Source organism: Drosophila persimilis, unplaced genomic scaffold (assembly GCF_003286085.1).
Source record: "Drosophila persimilis strain 14011-0111.01,24,50 unplaced genomic scaffold, DperRS2 tig00000002-arrow-pilon, whole genome shotgun sequence".
NCBI classification, from domain to species: domain Eukaryota; kingdom Metazoa; phylum Arthropoda; class Insecta; order Diptera; family Drosophilidae; genus Drosophila; species Drosophila persimilis.
Genome location: NW_020825289.1, coordinates 4,463,536 through 4,481,735, shown reverse-complemented (window position 1 = coordinate 4,481,735; position 18,200 = coordinate 4,463,536). Strand labels below are relative to the sequence as shown.

General features: G+C 44.6%; 1 protein-coding gene across 1 annotated transcript; it reads left to right on the top strand.

The window, feature by feature from the left end:
* Positions 1–5,157: 5,157 nt before the first annotated feature.
* LOC6589969 lies at positions 5,158–6,465 on the top strand. Its single transcript, XM_026986341.1, has 4 exons — positions 5,158–5,719; positions 5,788–5,958; positions 6,182–6,233; positions 6,315–6,465. The coding sequence occupies exons 1-4, from the start codon at positions 5,652–5,654 to the stop codon at positions 6,393–6,395; spliced, it is 372 nt and encodes a 123-aa protein (XP_026842142.1). The 5' UTR covers positions 5,158–5,651; the 3' UTR covers positions 6,396–6,465.
* The last annotated feature ends 11,735 nt before the right edge of the window (positions 6,466–18,200 follow it).

Here is an 18,200-nt window from a genome sequence, read left to right as displayed (position 1 = left end):
TACAGGCTGATTAGGGTTGTCAGGTGGTAAAATTCTGTACTGAATGCGAATTGTGCAATCCAATAAATATTTTCTAAACATTATCTCAGATATTCTGTTCCAGAGAGAGATGTCCCCACTTTGCAGGGATCTTTCAGGGATACATATCTGTTTGGATAGGATCGACAACCCTGGACATGCCTCACATTTCGTTGTGGTGTCATAAACGTCGTCCTCCCCGTGGCCCATTCCCATGACCAGCCCCATCCCTGCCCCATTTTGCGAAAACGTTTAAACCAACAATTACGCGAGCATAAATCAAACAGTCGAGTAGAGTGTCGAGGAGCCAGGCGGGCGGTCCGGTCCGGTCCGATCCAGGCTCTCGGGTCTCCGTCTCCTCCCTTCTGGGTTAGGTTCGGGCGTCGCTGTCGCGTGCAGAGACCCGCTGCTGACGATGAGAAGGTGCCTGGCTGGAATGCCGACACCATCTGCTGTCACAAGCGGCAACGCCTTGGCCCGGCCGCCAATCCCGGCCTGGACTTGGACTGGCCGAGCGGCCGGCTCATCTTCCCCTTTGGTTTCAAGTGTCAATAAATAATAGCGCGCCCAGCCCCCAATGCCTGCTGATGCCGCATCACGCGGATGGTGGTGCGGAATTCGCTGATCTCGTTCTGATCGCTGCCCTCAGATTAGATTTTGATTTGCCATCTCCTCCTTCCAGAGTTTGCTGGGAGCCCGGTCCGGTCCGGTCCAGTCCGGTTCCTGCTGCGAATATTTAAATAATTTTCATATTAATTAACAGTTAAAAACAATTTTCACTTGCATTTGGGTACGCTCTTTGTATATCAACGCACTGGGACATCCCCAAGGAGTTGGCATATTGAATGGTAAGGATCAGAGAGTGCTAATGCCCCTACTTCAATTGGATTGTGGGGATTCCGTTCCACCATTCCATCTGGGGGCCAATTTAATCAGCGCTGACACTTATAAATAACCAATTTCCTCTCGCTACCAGAATTGGTGTCGAGAGGCGAAAGGAAACCCACACACGGAGGAGATTTCGCTTCGAATTGGAACCGTTGAATAAATCAATGCCACAAAGACACACAAAAATTGAATTGTGTGCAACGCTTGGGGCACTTGACCATTGGCCCGCCCCGTCCGACACAGCAACGGTCTCCACCCCGCCCCAACCCCCGGCAATCGAACTCCCGCTTGGTCCAGGACGAAGCGTCTGCCAAAGGTGTTAATATTCAATTAAAATTCTAGGCACACAAGTCGAATGGCCAATAAATTAGCGGCCAACAAGCGCGGGATGCCAATTTCAATTTGTTTTCGTATCACTCTGGACTCGGGTTCGTAGTCGGAGTCGGAGTCGAAGTAGGAGTCCAGGAGTTGCGGAGTCTCGAGAGAAGCCAGAGAGGAGTCTGGGACGTGTGGTCCAGCTTGCTGGAGTATTTATTCAGCCGCGCAGGTGGCAAGAGGTGTTGCAGATTTGTTTGCCTTGGTGACCCTAGGAGCCAGAGCCTGAGCCAATGAAGAGCTTTCGCCTGTGTCCTGGGTGTGGGAAAGCCTCCAATATAAACTAATCAGATCGGAAACGGAGACTCCTGGCCGAGGTATCCATTTCGAGCCATCGTCTCAATCATTGGCTATTCCCCAGACCGAGGTATCGTGCTTCGCTCCGCATGGGATCTTGTAATCGATGTTGTACTTGGACATTTCTGCTTACACCAATGCTCGACATGATATCGCTTTAATGGTTCCACAGACGACCGATTGACTCCGCGACAGCAGCTGGAGGAAGGGGGCCGGAGGAGTAGAAGTAGAAGCTGATCCAAGTCGAAGACTTGTAGCTACAACAGTGAGATATTTATCGCCCCAGATTGAGATGAGGTGGGGAGACGAGACGGGACGGGACGAGACGAGACCCATGGGGTCGAGTGCGCGCTCATTTCTTGTGATTGCTCGCTGGCATTCCTGATCTTCCTCCGTTTCAAAAGGTGTCCACTGCATGCGGTCCGGGACCGTAGTGCCAATTGGCATTGTGGGGGGATCTATCTCGAATCGATTGGGGTCCGTTGATATATGATCACTGATTGAGCTTTAGCCACAATTAGATGCGATTGTTTCCGATCTGTGGAAAGCCAGCATTTGGGGGAAGCCTCAGAGGCTTCAATGAAGTTAACATTCTCATTATTTATGTACAAGTGCACAAGTCTCGTTGCGGCGACGCGTGTGGGTGCCCCGGACAGCTGCCAGGAGGGGGAGTTCCATTAGAGACATTAAAATAATTTCAAAAGACATACATTTTGAATTATGGCCACACAACGTGGACACGGACATGATCGTGTGCATGTGGTCCCGGCACGATGCTGGCAAAAATATTTTAAATCAATTTTGCTGCCTGCCTTGTCTAGTCCTCAGATGTGCTGTGCTAGAGGGGCACGGGGCTACGACTATGGGAGCTGTGTGCCAAGTGTTTTCACTATAATTACAGGCAATTTCAAACATTCACCATCGTGCCAGGCGATCCACCTCCTCCTCCTCCTCCGCTCCCACTCCACTCTTCCGCCTGGTGAGATGGCCATTTAAATTGATTTATGAGCGCCTGATCGGGCGCATTTGTCCAGGGGGGGAACGACTAGGCGGGGGCCTAACCATACATCACGGTCTCCTTTTGCGCCCAGTTGATGCTAATTAAATTTGCATAAATGGGCGCACTCATTTGCCATCAGTGGGCGTGGCACAATGGACAGCTGCCACTTCCCATTGTTGCTGGCCATCAGCATCAGGTAGCCGGCAGGATTGTTGATTGCTAAACCCTTGTCAGTGACTGGAAGAGGATGAAGACGAAGACATGGCCCAATTTCACTTTGCCCCTCAAACGGACAAGGCCAAAGGGTCAAGGGGTCAGTAGTAGTGGTTCGGTAGTCCCGAAAAACAATGCAATCTTTAATTGATTCCAGATCTCCCGAACGCAGAACGAATGAAGAGGCATTTGTCAGCGATCTTCGGGTACTTTTGATTGCCACGGAGATGCCTGGGAACTTGTAATTTAATCAGCGTGACATTGTCCCTTCGCAACTATAACAATTGCGTTTTGACGTTGTTAATTCTTTTCTTTGATCCGGACCCATCCTAATTAGGCTACCGATTCAAAGCCTCAAAACTTACCTCAAGTAGAGGGGCACAAAGTGAAGAACAGGAATAGGTCTATGATTTTGTGATCCGATCTTCATAATAATCTAGGACTTGCTAAAAATTGCTATAAAGCGAGCCAATACTGGAGGCTTCGATCTAGATGCTGATCATAGTATAACCCTGCTTGAATCTACAATATGTAGGGTGCATTTCACACCTGAACAAAATCAGAATACCCTCTGCAAGGGTATAATAATCGAAGCAATAATGGGAAATAACTTTGGACAGAAATTTGCATTGAACGAATCCGCCAACAAATGAGAAACTTTGCTGAAACGAAAGTGTCGATAGGCGGGTCAAAGGATAGACAGAGAGAGAGAGAGAGAGAGAAATAGCGACAGCGGAATGAAATGTAGAAAGGAAGGAAGTGCCATAAAAATGCAATTTTAGATTCCATCAACTGATAAGAAAAGTTTTTAAATTAGCCACCAAAACGGAATAGCAATACAATACGGTCTGTGTCTGTGTGTGTGTGTGTTTGAATATTGCGAATGGAAACTGTAAAGTGAGCAACAGCCAGCAGAAATGTTTGATTAGAAAACCTTCAAACAAGGACACCAGCGGAACCAGCGGAGAATAAAGAGCGGTAGCACCGTATTCTGAACGGAAAGGCCTAGTCGGCCTACAAATGGCCTGCGTCACGCCAAAATACCGTTAGAAAGTTTGTGCAGTTTGCCCTATGGCCTGGCTGGAAGACTGGTGGACCACCCACCTGCCTGCCCCGGCCCAGGCCCCACCATTTACCTGCCGCCCGGCGGAACAATGCCGGAGGGGGGGAGGAACACGCATACCATACCATCGTACCATCATACAATACTGTACTGCAGTACCTAAGGAGAGCAAAAGTATCAGTTTCAGTTGGTTTATCAAATGCCAGCCATCGCAAGTGGCACAGATTATGAAAATAATCAAAAAGGATGCCATGCGAAGGGAAAGGAAATACAGGGGGGCAAAGAGTGAAACAAAGTGAATTCTAAATGGAAATGGGAATGGGCATGCGAATGGAAATGTAAATAGAAATGGAAATGCATTGTAGCGCAGACTTTCGGCATCGGCGGAATCTTAAAGTGCAGATCTAGACGGGCAGACGCAGACGAAGACGAAGACGCAGACGGACAGGGTAGGGCAGGGCAAAGACAACGCTCAAGTAATTAACGCCCCGATAATGGAAAGCGGAGCAAACTGACAGCCGCATCCTTCTCGAGGCTAGGGCCTAACAGTAGCCGCGTCGACGGCGCCTCGAGGATTTGCGCAAATGTTAATGATGATCTTCCAAGGGATGATGCTCCTGTGTGTGTTGGCTGTGCTTCTGTTGCTGGTTTGCTGTTGTTTCCCTGACCTGTAACCGATCTCATCTGGTGTTAATCCTGAGGGCGGCTCGTTGTTTGTTTTGTTTCGATAACTGCTGAAGCGATTTTAATTAATGCTAGTTGTTTGTCGGCTGATTAGCTAGTGGAGACCCAAAATGCAGACTTTATATGTTTGCCAAGCCATTTATAAAAAAACCTTCAATCGAAATTGGCATTTGAATAAGTATCTTATTTTAGAACTTATTCAAGGGAGACTGGCAATCCTGCAAACAAAGAACGAAGAACGAAAATTTATATTTGAATAGACATCCAGGATCCAGGATGCAATTTTCAAAACTCAGAGGCGCCATCTCACGGACTTTTGCTCCATGCCCATGCGTATAACATTCTCTTCGTTAATAGGAGATGGAGCAAAATTCCGTGAGATGGCGCTCAGAGTTTGAAATAACGAGGAGAATGTTATACGCATGTTAATCGCAGTGTTAAGGTAGTTCATGTAACTATCAACAGATGGCGCAATAAAACAGTGCAAAATATATCGAGGAATTTTCGGTATTTATCAAAAATGACGTCAAAATAAGAGAAAAAGAACGTTGTCCAGGAGGGTGCCGAGGAGGCGGTGCTAGTGCAGCCGAACAGCTGTTTTCGTCGACACGTGGCGGAAAAAAGGAAAATTCCTGTGTAGAGTGGACAATGCCGAGGGCGCGCATCCTGGAAGTGGTGCTCAGACGGACAGAGGTCGCCCCCTTCCCTCGGACTCCATACGACGGATCCGAGCTATAATCATGGCCGGAAGCTCAGATTCGATTGGAGACGAGACGACTGGTTGACAGCTAGGACTACGTGTACTGGAGCGACTGGAACACTAGAGGACATTGATCAAGACGGGCCAATCACACTGATGTCGACAAGGATATGCTCTGCATGCCCCCAGCTACGACAGACTGCCCGAATGTGCCGCTGCCGGTGTCCGGCAAGACGACAAGACCGGAGTGGAACGGCGTGCATCCGGCCTGTAGGCTAGATAATTTTAAGTGGCGGGAATAGTGACATGAACAACGACTGTATATCCGCCTCCAGGCGCTGTGACGAAAAGACAGCCGGCGTATCAGTTCAGCGGACAGTCAGGCGAGGGCAGCGACAAGGCTCTGGTCTGCGATGGTACAACCAACTGTGACAATGGCCACGATGAGGTCGACAGCAGACTTTCAGTGTCACATCAACAAGTTGAGTGGAAAGCCACGATATCTGCCCAAATTCTTAACCAACAATATCCTACTCCACCTTCCCACAGCTTTGCATTGGCCGCCCTGCTCTACGATGGCTGGGAACTGAACCGATGGTGCGAACGATTCGTTCGATATTTTTATTGCAGGGCGGCGCTTGGCCCTGCCTCGGATGTTCTCGCGCACCGAGCCAAAGAATCGAGCTCAGCTTTAATGGCTCCATCGAAGAAAATAAATAAGTAAGCAGTAAGCATAGCTAAAAATGATTCAAAATCTCTGCATACTGAAATGAGAATACATTTCATGCATTGAAATGAAATGAAACAAGAAACAAGTATTGAAAGAAAATATATATTTTCATATTTATTCATGAAATATGAAAAACTCATTCCACACCACCCGCGTGCGTTTTTTTGTAAAGTGGTGTCCCCAATAGGCCTAATCCACTATACTTACTTTCAGGGTGGGGCCCAAAGCACCTTGCGAACTTGTGCAGCAACCGTCTCGTATAAAGGTTCCGTCTGGGTGTCTGGAAGTATCAAGTTATTAACAATAAATGTAACACTAATCGTCGATTTGTACTTTCTTTTTCCAGGTATTCGTCATTTGCATCGCTGGACCTAGGGCTTCCAGCAAACCTTCTGCAGGGGTCGATCTGGTGGAACACCATGGATGAGTCGCCCCATCAACAGCGGCCATCGCTGCCTACAAAATCTTTATAAATCCCTATGTAACAGCACTGTACACTAGCAGGAAATAAAATAAAATAAATAAAATAGGGTTCCGCGGAAACGAAAAAAATGTTCAGCCATGTTTTCGATGTTGAACAGCTCTGGTGTTTAATGTTGATGATATTCGGGGACTGTTGGGTGATAATCTGGCAAATTAGCGAAGACGTCCCTCCGATTCGTTAGCGTGAAGCTCGAATCATATAATTTTCTTGAAAATACCTCGAAGAAGGGCGCTTTTGTTTTGCCGAAAAAAATCCTATCCAGATGGGTGAAACCACACAAACCTGGAAAATGCCAATTGCCATTTGAAACGGCTAGCCCATTGGCTGGGCTACCATCGCAGACAGTAGCCATTAGGTTGTCTGCTAGGCCCATACCCATAGTCCTTTGCAGCACGATACTTAAGGCCGCGATTATTTTTTTAAGCCCAGTTTGGAACGGGCACCATCAATCGGAAGTGCTTGAGCTATGGGCACCACACACAATTAAAGGAAACGGAAGCTAGCCCCGTCCATTTTGAAGCCAGCTATTGCTAGCACTTTCCAGCGTGGTGGTCGAGAGCAATGGGATGTGGTTTTCATCGAAGATGAGTACAAATGGCTGACCAGCAATAACCATAAGGTTTGAGATAAGGTATTTTTACACGTTCGAGCTCTTCGACGTGCCCTGGTCGCTCTATATGCTCTTTTAATCTCTACAAGGGAACGGTTCAACGGTTGAAGGAAATCACAATTTGTTCGAGGCTACAGTAAGACATAGTGCTGTGACAACGGATTTAAAAGAATTAATATAGTAGGATCTGAAAAGAAAATCCGGTAAATTTAATATAAAACGATAGTATCACGGAACGGTCGTAGACGCACTTAGAAAAGAGGGGGAACGTTGAGTTGTTGCTGCGACCGGCTATATTTATAGCGAGGAGGAACGTTGTGAGTTGCTGCAGCGACCGCAACTCTATATTTATACCCGATACATAGTCAGTATGGCTACATTGAGGGACAATGTGTGCGTGCGGGAGACACAGAAAACGTGTCTGAACATGTCGTCGGGCGCTGCGTAGCCACTGCAAATTAATTTGATCCTTTTGGCTATAAAAATGATCCGATCTGATCGAGATTCAGCAGTCTCATAGATACGGTCATTCTCTATTATGAATTTGTGGATGCCACAGATTTTCGTCCTTTGTGGGGGCGGAAGTGGGCGAGGCGAAGTTTTGAAATATTCTGTATCCAAAACATCGTTGCTCTAGCTCTTATAGTCTTTGAGCACTAGGCGCTAATAGGGACGGACAGACGGACGGACGGATAGCCAGACAGGGCTCAATCGACTCGGCTATTGATGCTGATCAAGAATATATTACTTTATGGGGTCGGAAACGATTCCTTCTGGACGTTATACACATCCATTTTCACTACAAATCTAATATACCGCAATACTCATTTTGAGTATCGGATATAAAAATCCGATAGCGATTAAGTCTTGCTCGCAGACGGACTTAAAAACGAGCTATGCCATTCGCTACAAAGAGCTACGCTACCCCAAATGCCATTTCCCTACTTGTTCAACATCCTTGAGACATTACATTGGACTTTTCAGCGAAACAATGCCCCAATACGGCTATAGTGGTCAAGAAGTGGACTGAAGTCCAAAATGTTGCATTACTGGAGTGGCCACCTTACTCTCTAGATCTAAATAATATAGAGAACGTATGGGGATGGTTTTGCGTAAAGTGTATGAATCCGGAACACAATTGAAACATGCCATCAAAAGCGCCTGGAGCGAAATATCCCTGGGCTATCTGAAAGTCCCTGTATGATTCAATGCCAATTCGAATTTACGCTGTCATTTCAATAGAGGTGGCTACATTCATTACTTAATGTTTAATGCTTAACAGACTTTAACCTTCATAAAATTTCACTTTAATAAGATTCTGAAAAACTTTGTCAACTTTTTTTAGGTTCAAAAACCAAATAAAATATAAAAAAAAAACTTTTGATTTCGAACTCAAATTTTTAATTTTTTTGGTAAAGGTATCTTGACTATTGGTTATGAATTAGTGGACTGTATAATCGTTTATATCTTGAGCTTATTTATTTGATTGATTATTTAATATTGGTGGTTATTTTACAAGTATATTACAAGAACAGCGGGGGGATCGTTTCTGCGGCGGTACAAAGTATGCGTGCGGGCGGTTTCGTCTAGAAATTTCTACTGACTCAACTCCGCGAAAAGAAGTCGAGCTAAAAGGGAATTGGAAGATCAGGCGATGCGACGGTCCAATGCCAAACGGTACACATCGTTGTGTGCGTGTGCAGCTGCGTGTGAGAACATTACAGCTATGTTTTGGACACGAACAAAACAACAACACAGCTATGCGCGTAAAAATAGTTACTTAGGCGGTGTACTACAATCATGAGCGTGTAAATAGGTCAATCGCAATATACATGAACATTGAATTAAAAACTACGAGGCTCATTTCTCACCAACTATTAAAAATATATATTTTCCTAAATTCATTTGTGTCCTGATTTCTAAAAAGAAATTTCTCATAAAAAATTCATTGAGTCTATTCTATTGATCGGCAGTGTAAGATGCTAAATGTAAAGAGCCCTGTAGCTTGGGGGAAATTCACTCGGGGAATAGGATATCTTCTCGGCAGACCAAAATTCATGTACAACTGTGCGTCCTAACAGCACTGGGGGGTGGAAGAAGAAAAAATAAACGCGGCACCTATAGGTGAAAGATCGTATCTGAGAAAAGAGTAATGAAAGTTGACAGTTGAAGGGTCGAGAAGGGGAAAATAGGGTCCGAGTGTCGAGGCAGAATGGCGCTCGCTCTTTTTCGTCTTGGACACTGAGCCAACTGGTAGCTTCTAGCGAAGCTCAGAAATTAGGTACGTTGATCAACCTAGCGGTTTGAAGTGAAGTGTGAAGAGTAAAATAACATTTTTGCTTAGATTCGGAAACGTGCGCGAGCTTGTTAGAAAGAGAAAAAAAGCAGTCAGCAGAAAAATTCAGCTGCTAAATTGGGGCCAGATCCGCGGGTAAGTGGAGGAGAGCTTTGCAGCGGTGTAGCAGTACAGGTATTTAAGCAGTCGGAACTTTTGCTATCCCTTAGGTTTGGCACCCTATCCTCAGTTCAATCTCAAGGCAAAAAGAGCGCCGCTTCAACATAAATTCACCTGGCAAGGGGAATGCATAGCAGAGGGGAACCATAAACGAGGAGAACCTAGAGCGAAGCAGAGGCGATAATAATTCGACCAAGGCTGGCCTAACGAGCTGAAAAAAGAGTTAGTTGCCGTTGGAAAGCAGCGGGTCGTGGATTCGCGAGCGGATCAAAAGAAAAAGAAAAGCAATTTTCGATAATTTTTTGTAAACGGATGAACCATTCGTCTATCGGTGCTATCCCCTAAGACTCAGAGGGTCTCAGTGCCTTTTTGTCATAGAACTCCAGTGTTTAAATCGAAACGTTTCATCAAGGTGGCAAACTGAAAATCCAGAGCGGGATCGGCTCAAATTTTCGGTCGGACGCATGGTAGAGTAAGTGCTAGTAACGTATTTAAATTCTAGCTATTAATGAATAAATTTAAATTGTCTCCTTAAACGTTGATCTTGATTTCCGATACCCAGCCCCTGTAGTAGCGAGCCCTAAAAAAAAGTGGTCATGAAGTATAGAGGAAGATGGCAGATTATGACCAAAGAAGGGTGGGCGTGGTCCTTCATTCCAGCTGAGGACGACCTTTAATCCGTTCGTTTCGCGTGCGTGTGCATATGTGTAAGTGAAGTCTAATGGCCAAAAGTTTTGTTTCTCTCCGGTTCTGTTATTGTACTTGTACATGTCTTGCATGCTCTTTTAATATACAAAAATATCGTAGGTATCAGAATAGACAAATAAACAGAACGACCTCTGATGAAAACATCAGTCCTACTAATCGTTGTCCACTACATAAAAACAAAAAACTCGAAAAGGTACTTATATTATTATATTAAAGTTTATGCAGCAGGACAGTGAGTAAGTAATATTTTAAAATTAATGCGTGCTCTGCGCGTACGCTCCGCTCCACCCACATTTTTTCCGCCCATCATTTCGCCGTCATTTTTCTACTGGAGAGATCCTAAGCTACGTTTCCTTATTATAATTAAGATTTTGACCTTTTCCTTGTTCTCTAGATTTAAGCATTGACTTTGCAGTTTTAGGTTAAGGGCGAGGGGGGAAAGGCCACGAAGGCTACACGTTTTTAATTTGTTATTATACGGCCCGAGGGGTATCTAAGCCCCACGTAGCCTTTTATTTTCACGGCAGACGCCACTGACTTTTCAGGGTCGGTAAACCAACAACAACGACGCAGCAGCGGCAAACGAGAGACGACGAAAACGCCGAGAACCGTAAGTCAGCAAGCAACAAAACAACGGCAATGAAAAGAACGAAACGACGAGAGCCGCAAGCCGACAGCATCGACGCAGCAGCGGCAGAAGAGAAACGACGAGAACCGCAAGCCAACAGCAACGACGCGACAGTAGCACTGGGCACTGCCTCCAGCGGTAGTCGCCTTCTGCTGTTGCTCTTGTTTGCAGAGGCTGCCAATGCTGCCCGGCTGCTGGGATGGAATGATAACATGTTCCAGGATGCGAAAACTCTGATAATCGGTGGTCGATTTCTGTTGGGATAGATACTATAGATAGATAGATGCGATCTTGTGAATTTCAATTTTAATTGCATTTACTTACTGATATTGCTGGTACCTCGGGATGAGATGCTATATTCGCTTCCATGGGAACGATCAGCTGCGACGCGGTGCCAGATTGTGTCTGAACCACCACACTCGGTTTGGCTGCGGGCGATTGTTGATATTTGTCCTCCTGTGCCGCCATATGCTGGGGGTAATAATGCTCTTCTTGTTGTGGTGACGGGTACATCTCCATATCTATCTTGCCGACACTGGGCGGCACGCCCACTCCTACATCCACCCTGATTGGCACCTTGGAAGTGGTTCCCTTGCTGGAATTCCCCTTTAATACGGTTGACGATATCGACACTATCTGGGCCGCGGTGCCAGACAGTGTCTCTTTACAATTTCCAACAGACTTTCGGCGGGCGTCGTTATAATAACACTGACGCTGGATTGCCCAGGGCTGGCTGCGGCCGTCAGTTGGGCCACCTGCTCCAACTGTGCTGCTGTCAGATTGGAGCAATCATCAGCAATCTCCTGCTTGGCCGTCTGCTGGCCACCGACTTCTGGCTTTTGCTGCAGTTTCACATTTTCGCACTTCTGCAGCGCAGAATTTATACATACAAGTATAGATTCTTTTGTAATCTGCTTCTCCGCTTCTCCAATTTGATATCCATTTTGGCCATTTTGGCCGACCGGGGGGGGATCACAATTAAAATTAATATTAAAAGACATTACGACGCACTTCTCTTCTTCATTCACAACTCACATTTGACAAACGAGAAGTCTGTACCGAACCGTACCGTTATGTTTTCGCATATTTGCTTTGCTTTTTTGCATGCACACATATGTACATACTGGACAAAAAACAATACGTGATGCTTTTTAGTTGTATGTGTTCGCCTTAAAAAACTGAGGCGGCGATTACGAAAAAAGGGAAAACAACAGAAAACAGAACAGCCTGATACTTTGAATATATTTTCTTAATTCAATATTATATTGAATTATATATTGTATATGCAAATATTGTATAGTAATAAATAGTAATATATTATAAAAAATAGTAAAATACCCCAAAATATAAAAAATCTTCAAAGTGCGCGCAAAAGGGAAGCGAAAAAACAGATTTCTGCAGTGTCACGCTGAAGCGTGAGACTGAAAAGTTTGATTTGATTTGATCATGATATGATGCATCAAATTGTGTTAACTTTTGTGCGTACTTTATCTGAGCAACAGGTACTTAAGGCGGTTAATTTTATAGAGCGGGAGAGTCAGGAGAGATACCTCTACGATGGCCAAATCTCTCTCGCACGCAATCTTTGTCGTGTCGTTTAATATTAGCAGCGTCTGCCGGATGAGAGCCATACTGACTAAGTATCGGGTATAACTGTAGAGTTGCGGTGTCCGCAGCAACTCACAACGTTCCCCCTCGTTTTTAGATGTTTTTTTCTTTCAATAAGTATTTAAATTCTAGCTATTAATGAATAAATTTAAATTGTCTCCTTAAACGTTGATCTTGATTTCCGATACCCAGCCCCTGTAGTAGCGAGCCCTAAAGAAAAGGGGTCATGAAGTATAGAGGAAGATGGCAGATTATGACCAAGGAAGGGTGGGCGTGGTCCTTCATTCCAGCTGAGGATGTCCTTTAATCCGTTCGTTTCGCGTGCGTGTGCATATGTGTAAGTGAAGTCTAATGGCCAAAAGTTTTGTTTCTCTCCGGTTCTGTAATTGTACTTGTACATGTCAGTGCCAGTCTAGACTCCGTCAAGTAAAGACGCGCCAGCAGCTAAGCAACAGCAAACGCAAATCTAACAACAAAATCCGCGCAGAAAAACATTCAAGTGCACAAAGCAAATTCCAAAAAAGCCAATAACAAACACACCAAGTGAACAGTTACAAATCCAAGTGAAGCGGGCAGCAGCCCAAGCTCGAGCGCAATGTCGCGACCACCAGACCCAAAATTGCTCACACAGTGGGACAAAACAACATTCTTAGAACCAAAATACATATCAATAAACAGAAAAGATAACAAATCTTTCGAAAACACCTCCCCTTTTATAATAAAAAAAGTCATAGACTACCAGTGTTGCGGTGAAGTAGACTCGGTCAAAAAAATCAGAGACGGATCACTTCTAGTCAAAACAAAAGGTACAGCCCAGGCTACTAGACTTATGAAAATCACCAAATTCCACGTCTTCGAAGTAACAGCAACCGAACACAAAACACTAAACTTCTCCAAAGGGGTAATCTACTCCAACGACTTGCGGAACATTGATATAGACGAAATCAAAAAAGAACTCAAACCTCAAAAAGTCATTGACGCAACCAAAATATTTAAACAGAAAGACAACGTACTCCACGAAACCGGACTCATCATCATCACATTCGACACACCAACTTTACCTCAACATCTAATGATCGATTACGAACGAGTGAACGTACGTCCTCAAACACCTCGCCCCCTTAAATGCCACAACTGCCAAAAATACGGCCACCCTTCTAAATACTGCAGATCCCCAAAGATCTGTACTAACTGCTCAGAAGTGCACCCTGCTGACGATGAACTATGCTCTAAGCCAAAGTTTTGCAGTAACTGCAAATTCAACACCGACATCCAGAACAACCACAGCCCCATAGACAAAAATTGCCCTGAGTTCCTCAAACAAAAAGAAATCACAATTATCAAAACAATCGAAAAAGTAGACTTCACTACCGCGAAGAAAATTTACCATCAACGGAACCCCCATCAATCCACATCATACGCTGAAGTAGCCCGCCATCAACAACCAAAACCTCATCTCACTGAAACACCTACCTCATCATCGCCCACCTATAACCAATCACACCAAATAAGACCAATCAAAGACTACAGAGACATCACCCCAAACACACATCCAATCAACCCTAAGCCAACTTCATCCCAACTACACCCCCCCAGTCAACAACAAGCAATGGATATGGACACCGAAACTACGGAAACCGCTAAAAACACCAAAAACTCGAAAACTATCCAAGATTCTGACCGTAAACTCAGAAGCCAGACCAAGGAAAAAGACAAACTTAACCTGGTTACCAAACACCTCAAAGCCAAAGATAAAACTGAAAAAAATAAGACCCCAAACGCAAACCTAGCCCTCTTATCAAATAATGCATTAGCAAACCAAATTTACAGCGAAGACGATCTTTAAATATCAACCCAAACTAGTAATTACCACTAAGACCTATCACTAAGAAAACAAAACACTACTCCCACTAACTTATAATGCTCAAAATAATCCAATGGAACATCCACGGATACAAGAACAACTATATAGAACTACAAACACTCATGAAATCCCACAACCCTCAAATTATTGCATTACAGGAAACCCACATAACGAACCCCATCTCACTTCCAATCCCAATTAACTTTAGCCTATACTGCAACAACAACCCCACAAATGCTTTCGGGGGCACAGCTCTCCTCATCCACAACTCCATCTCTCATACCCAAATTCAACTCAACGCAGACTTTGACGTAGTAGGGGTCACCATAAGGTCCAAATCAAACCTCAATATCATATCCGCCTACATCTCCCCTAACAAATCCTTCAACACCCGTAACCTCCAAAACGTCCTCAGCCCGGCAAACGACCACACCATTGTCCTAGGAGACTTCAACAGCTGGCACCCTTACTGGGGCTCACCTAAGGCCAACTACAGAGGGAAAACATTAGCCTCATTCCTAGACCGCTCGAACTTCATCCTACTTAATGATAATACTCCGACCCACTTCTCAACACACAACACATTTACCCACATCGATCTCTCACTTGCAACATCCAGAATTGCTCCAGAGATCCTCTGGCAAGTGATAGATGACCTTTACGGTTCTGACCACTTTCCCATCTTACTTACACTATTCAACACTCCATCTCCCTATCCCCCCTCCCCCTTCACCACTAAACCTACTTTCAATCTCAAAAACGCAGACTGGGATCTCTTCAGGAAACATGCAGCCCGCTCCATCTCCACAACCCAATCAGATAACAATGTCAATAGAGAAGCCGCCCTAATAAAAAAAATACTTATCCAAAGTGCCCACCTTTCTATCCCACAAAACACCACCTTCTCTCTCACCCGCACTGTTCCCTGGTGGAACAAACAACTTTCACTCCTCAAAAGAGACAAAGTCGTAAAATGGAACTACCTCAAGCACAACATTAGCAACCATAACATCATAGAATATAAAAAAGCAAAAGCGTGTTTAAAAAGAGCAATTAGAGAAGCCAAACGTAAATCGATCCTTGAGTTCACAACCCATATACACCCAAACTCAGATCCAACCACAACATGGTCCAACATCAGACGTCTCTGCGGTCTTAACCCTACTAAAAATATCCATGCCATTCACAACCCGTACACCCAATCACAAACAACCTGTCAATCCGAAATAGCTAACTACTTTGCCCAGACATGGTCAGAAGAAGCAGACGACCTCAACTTCTCCCCAACATTCCTGTCCAACAAACTCCTCATTAATACCCCTTCTAACTATAACCCAACACCTTCAGCCCTAGAAATCGAGAATGACATAACATTAATCGAATACACATCAGCACTGTCCACCTTGAAAGGCAACACTCCTGGTCTAGACCGAATCTCTTACTCTATGCTAAAGAACTCACCCTACCCCCTCAAAACCAGAATCCTAACCCTCTACAACAAGATACTCGACTCCTCCATCCCACAATCCCTTAAACTCAGCCTAGTCCTTCCCATCTTAAAACCACAAAAGCCCCAAACCGATATCAAATCTTACAGACCCATCTCCCTAAACTCATGCCTAGCCAAAACTCTGGACAAGATCGTCGCAAAAAGGTTGTGGTGGTTTGTTTTAAATAACAACCTGATCCACAACAACCAACTGGGGTTCAAAAGAGGCAAATCTGTACTAGACAGTCTACTTTTTGTAGACCACCTAGCTACCAGAGCTATCGCCCTGAAAAAACACCTCACAGTCATCTCGCTAGACTTCACCAAAGCCTTCGACAGAATTGGTATTCACACAGTAATAAACCAACTGAAAAAATGGAAAGTAGGGCCACGAATACTTAATTATGTTAAGAACTTTATGTCCAACAGGAAAATCCTCGTCAAAACCGGCAGAAGCTTATCAAATATCTTCCCTCTAAATAATGGCATTCCCCAAGGCTCCCCAATCTCCGTCATCCTTTTCCTCATAGCTTACAACTCACTCACCGATATCATCTCCCTCCACAAACAAATAAAATTTTGCGCGTACGCCGACGACTTCCACCTACTCATCAATCACAACAAACAAAAAAGTCCCACAACTAACATCCAAACAATATTTAACCAAATAGACGACTGGTGCAATCACTCAGGCTCAATCCTCTCTAAAGAAAAATCCCAACTCCTTCATATATGCCGCAAACACAACTGCAAACCCAAGATACTCACCGGTGGCACAACCATCCAAGCTACCGACACATTCAGAATCCTTGGCCTCACAATCAACACCAAATACAACTGGATCTCTCACATCAACAAACTCAAAGTTGACCTTGCTAAGCCACTAGGCATTATCAAACACCTCTCGTCCCTAAAATACAACTGCCACACCTCATCACTTCTACAAATTATCAAATCCCTAATCATAGTCGACTTTGGGACTTCTGCCTCCCCATATACGGTTACGCACCAAAAAGCCAGCTTAACCGGCTGAAATCTACGATAAACGCAGCAACAAGAGCCGCCCTGGGTGCATCCCGCACCACACCCACTAACAACCTTCTATCCGAAGCCAACCTACACACCTTGGAAAACAAGCGAGATTTTCTAACTGGCAAAATATTTAAAAACCTCATCCACGCTAAAGACACCCCCCTAAACTTACTCCCAAAAAACCAAAAAAAAAAAACACAGACTGCTTAGCACGATTGACAGAGCCAAATAAATTTTCCAGAATAACCTCATACCGTTCTCCCCGATTAAAACCTCCAACACCAATAAATTCAACACGACAACCATCCTTAAAGCAACCAACATCACCCTATCCAAACACGATAAAAACACCACCCCCCCAATAGTCTTCCACCAACTCTTCCACTCCATCAAATCCAACCTCCACCAACACACCTTCCTATACACAGACGGGTCCAAAGCAGCAGGCATTACCAGCTATAGCATCTGCAATGAGACATCAACCATAAAATCCGGACTACTTCCACAGTACTCCTCAGTCCTTTCCAGCGAAATCATAGCTATCCACGAAGCCATTTTACTAAGCCGCAACAAACGCGGAAGATACGCTATCTGCACTGATTCACTCTCCTCTATATCCGCAATTACCAATCCCAACAACTCCTCGTACTACCCCACCGCAATCCGTAACCTCGTCACCAAACTTTTCCCAAAAATAACAATTATATGGATACCCAGCCACATTGGCATAAAAGGGAACGAAATTGCTGACACCGCAGCCAAAACTACCTCCAAACTACCCCTCATATATACCCCCAATCATAATTCTAACGACATCTCACTATTCTTTAAGAAAATCCTCATATCCAAACAAACAGACCTCCTCACTAAGACTTCCCCCTGGTACCAACAAGTTATCAACCTATCTTCCACTCATCCTCCCCCCAAACTCCTAAACAACCTTAACAGAAGACACCAAGTCATCCTAAATAGATTAAGACTAGGGCACACAAGACTCACCAATGCCCACTACATGGATAAAACATCCTCCAACGCATGCCCACTGTGCCACAACCCAACCATAGACATAAGACACATACTATACGCATGCCCCGCCCTCTCTCTTCAAAGATCCTCAATATTCCATAACACCGACCCCATGCAATACATCTCCAACCCTAACAACAAAAACGCAAAAATAATCCTCAACTATCTAGACCAATCTAAAATCCTTCACTACATATAACCTCATAAACAATCATCCCTGTACATATACATATACACAATTAGTAGTTTAGATAATAACTCCTCCACAACACATAATAACGTATAGAAACAACCCTGTACATATGTATATAAGCACATACATCCTCAA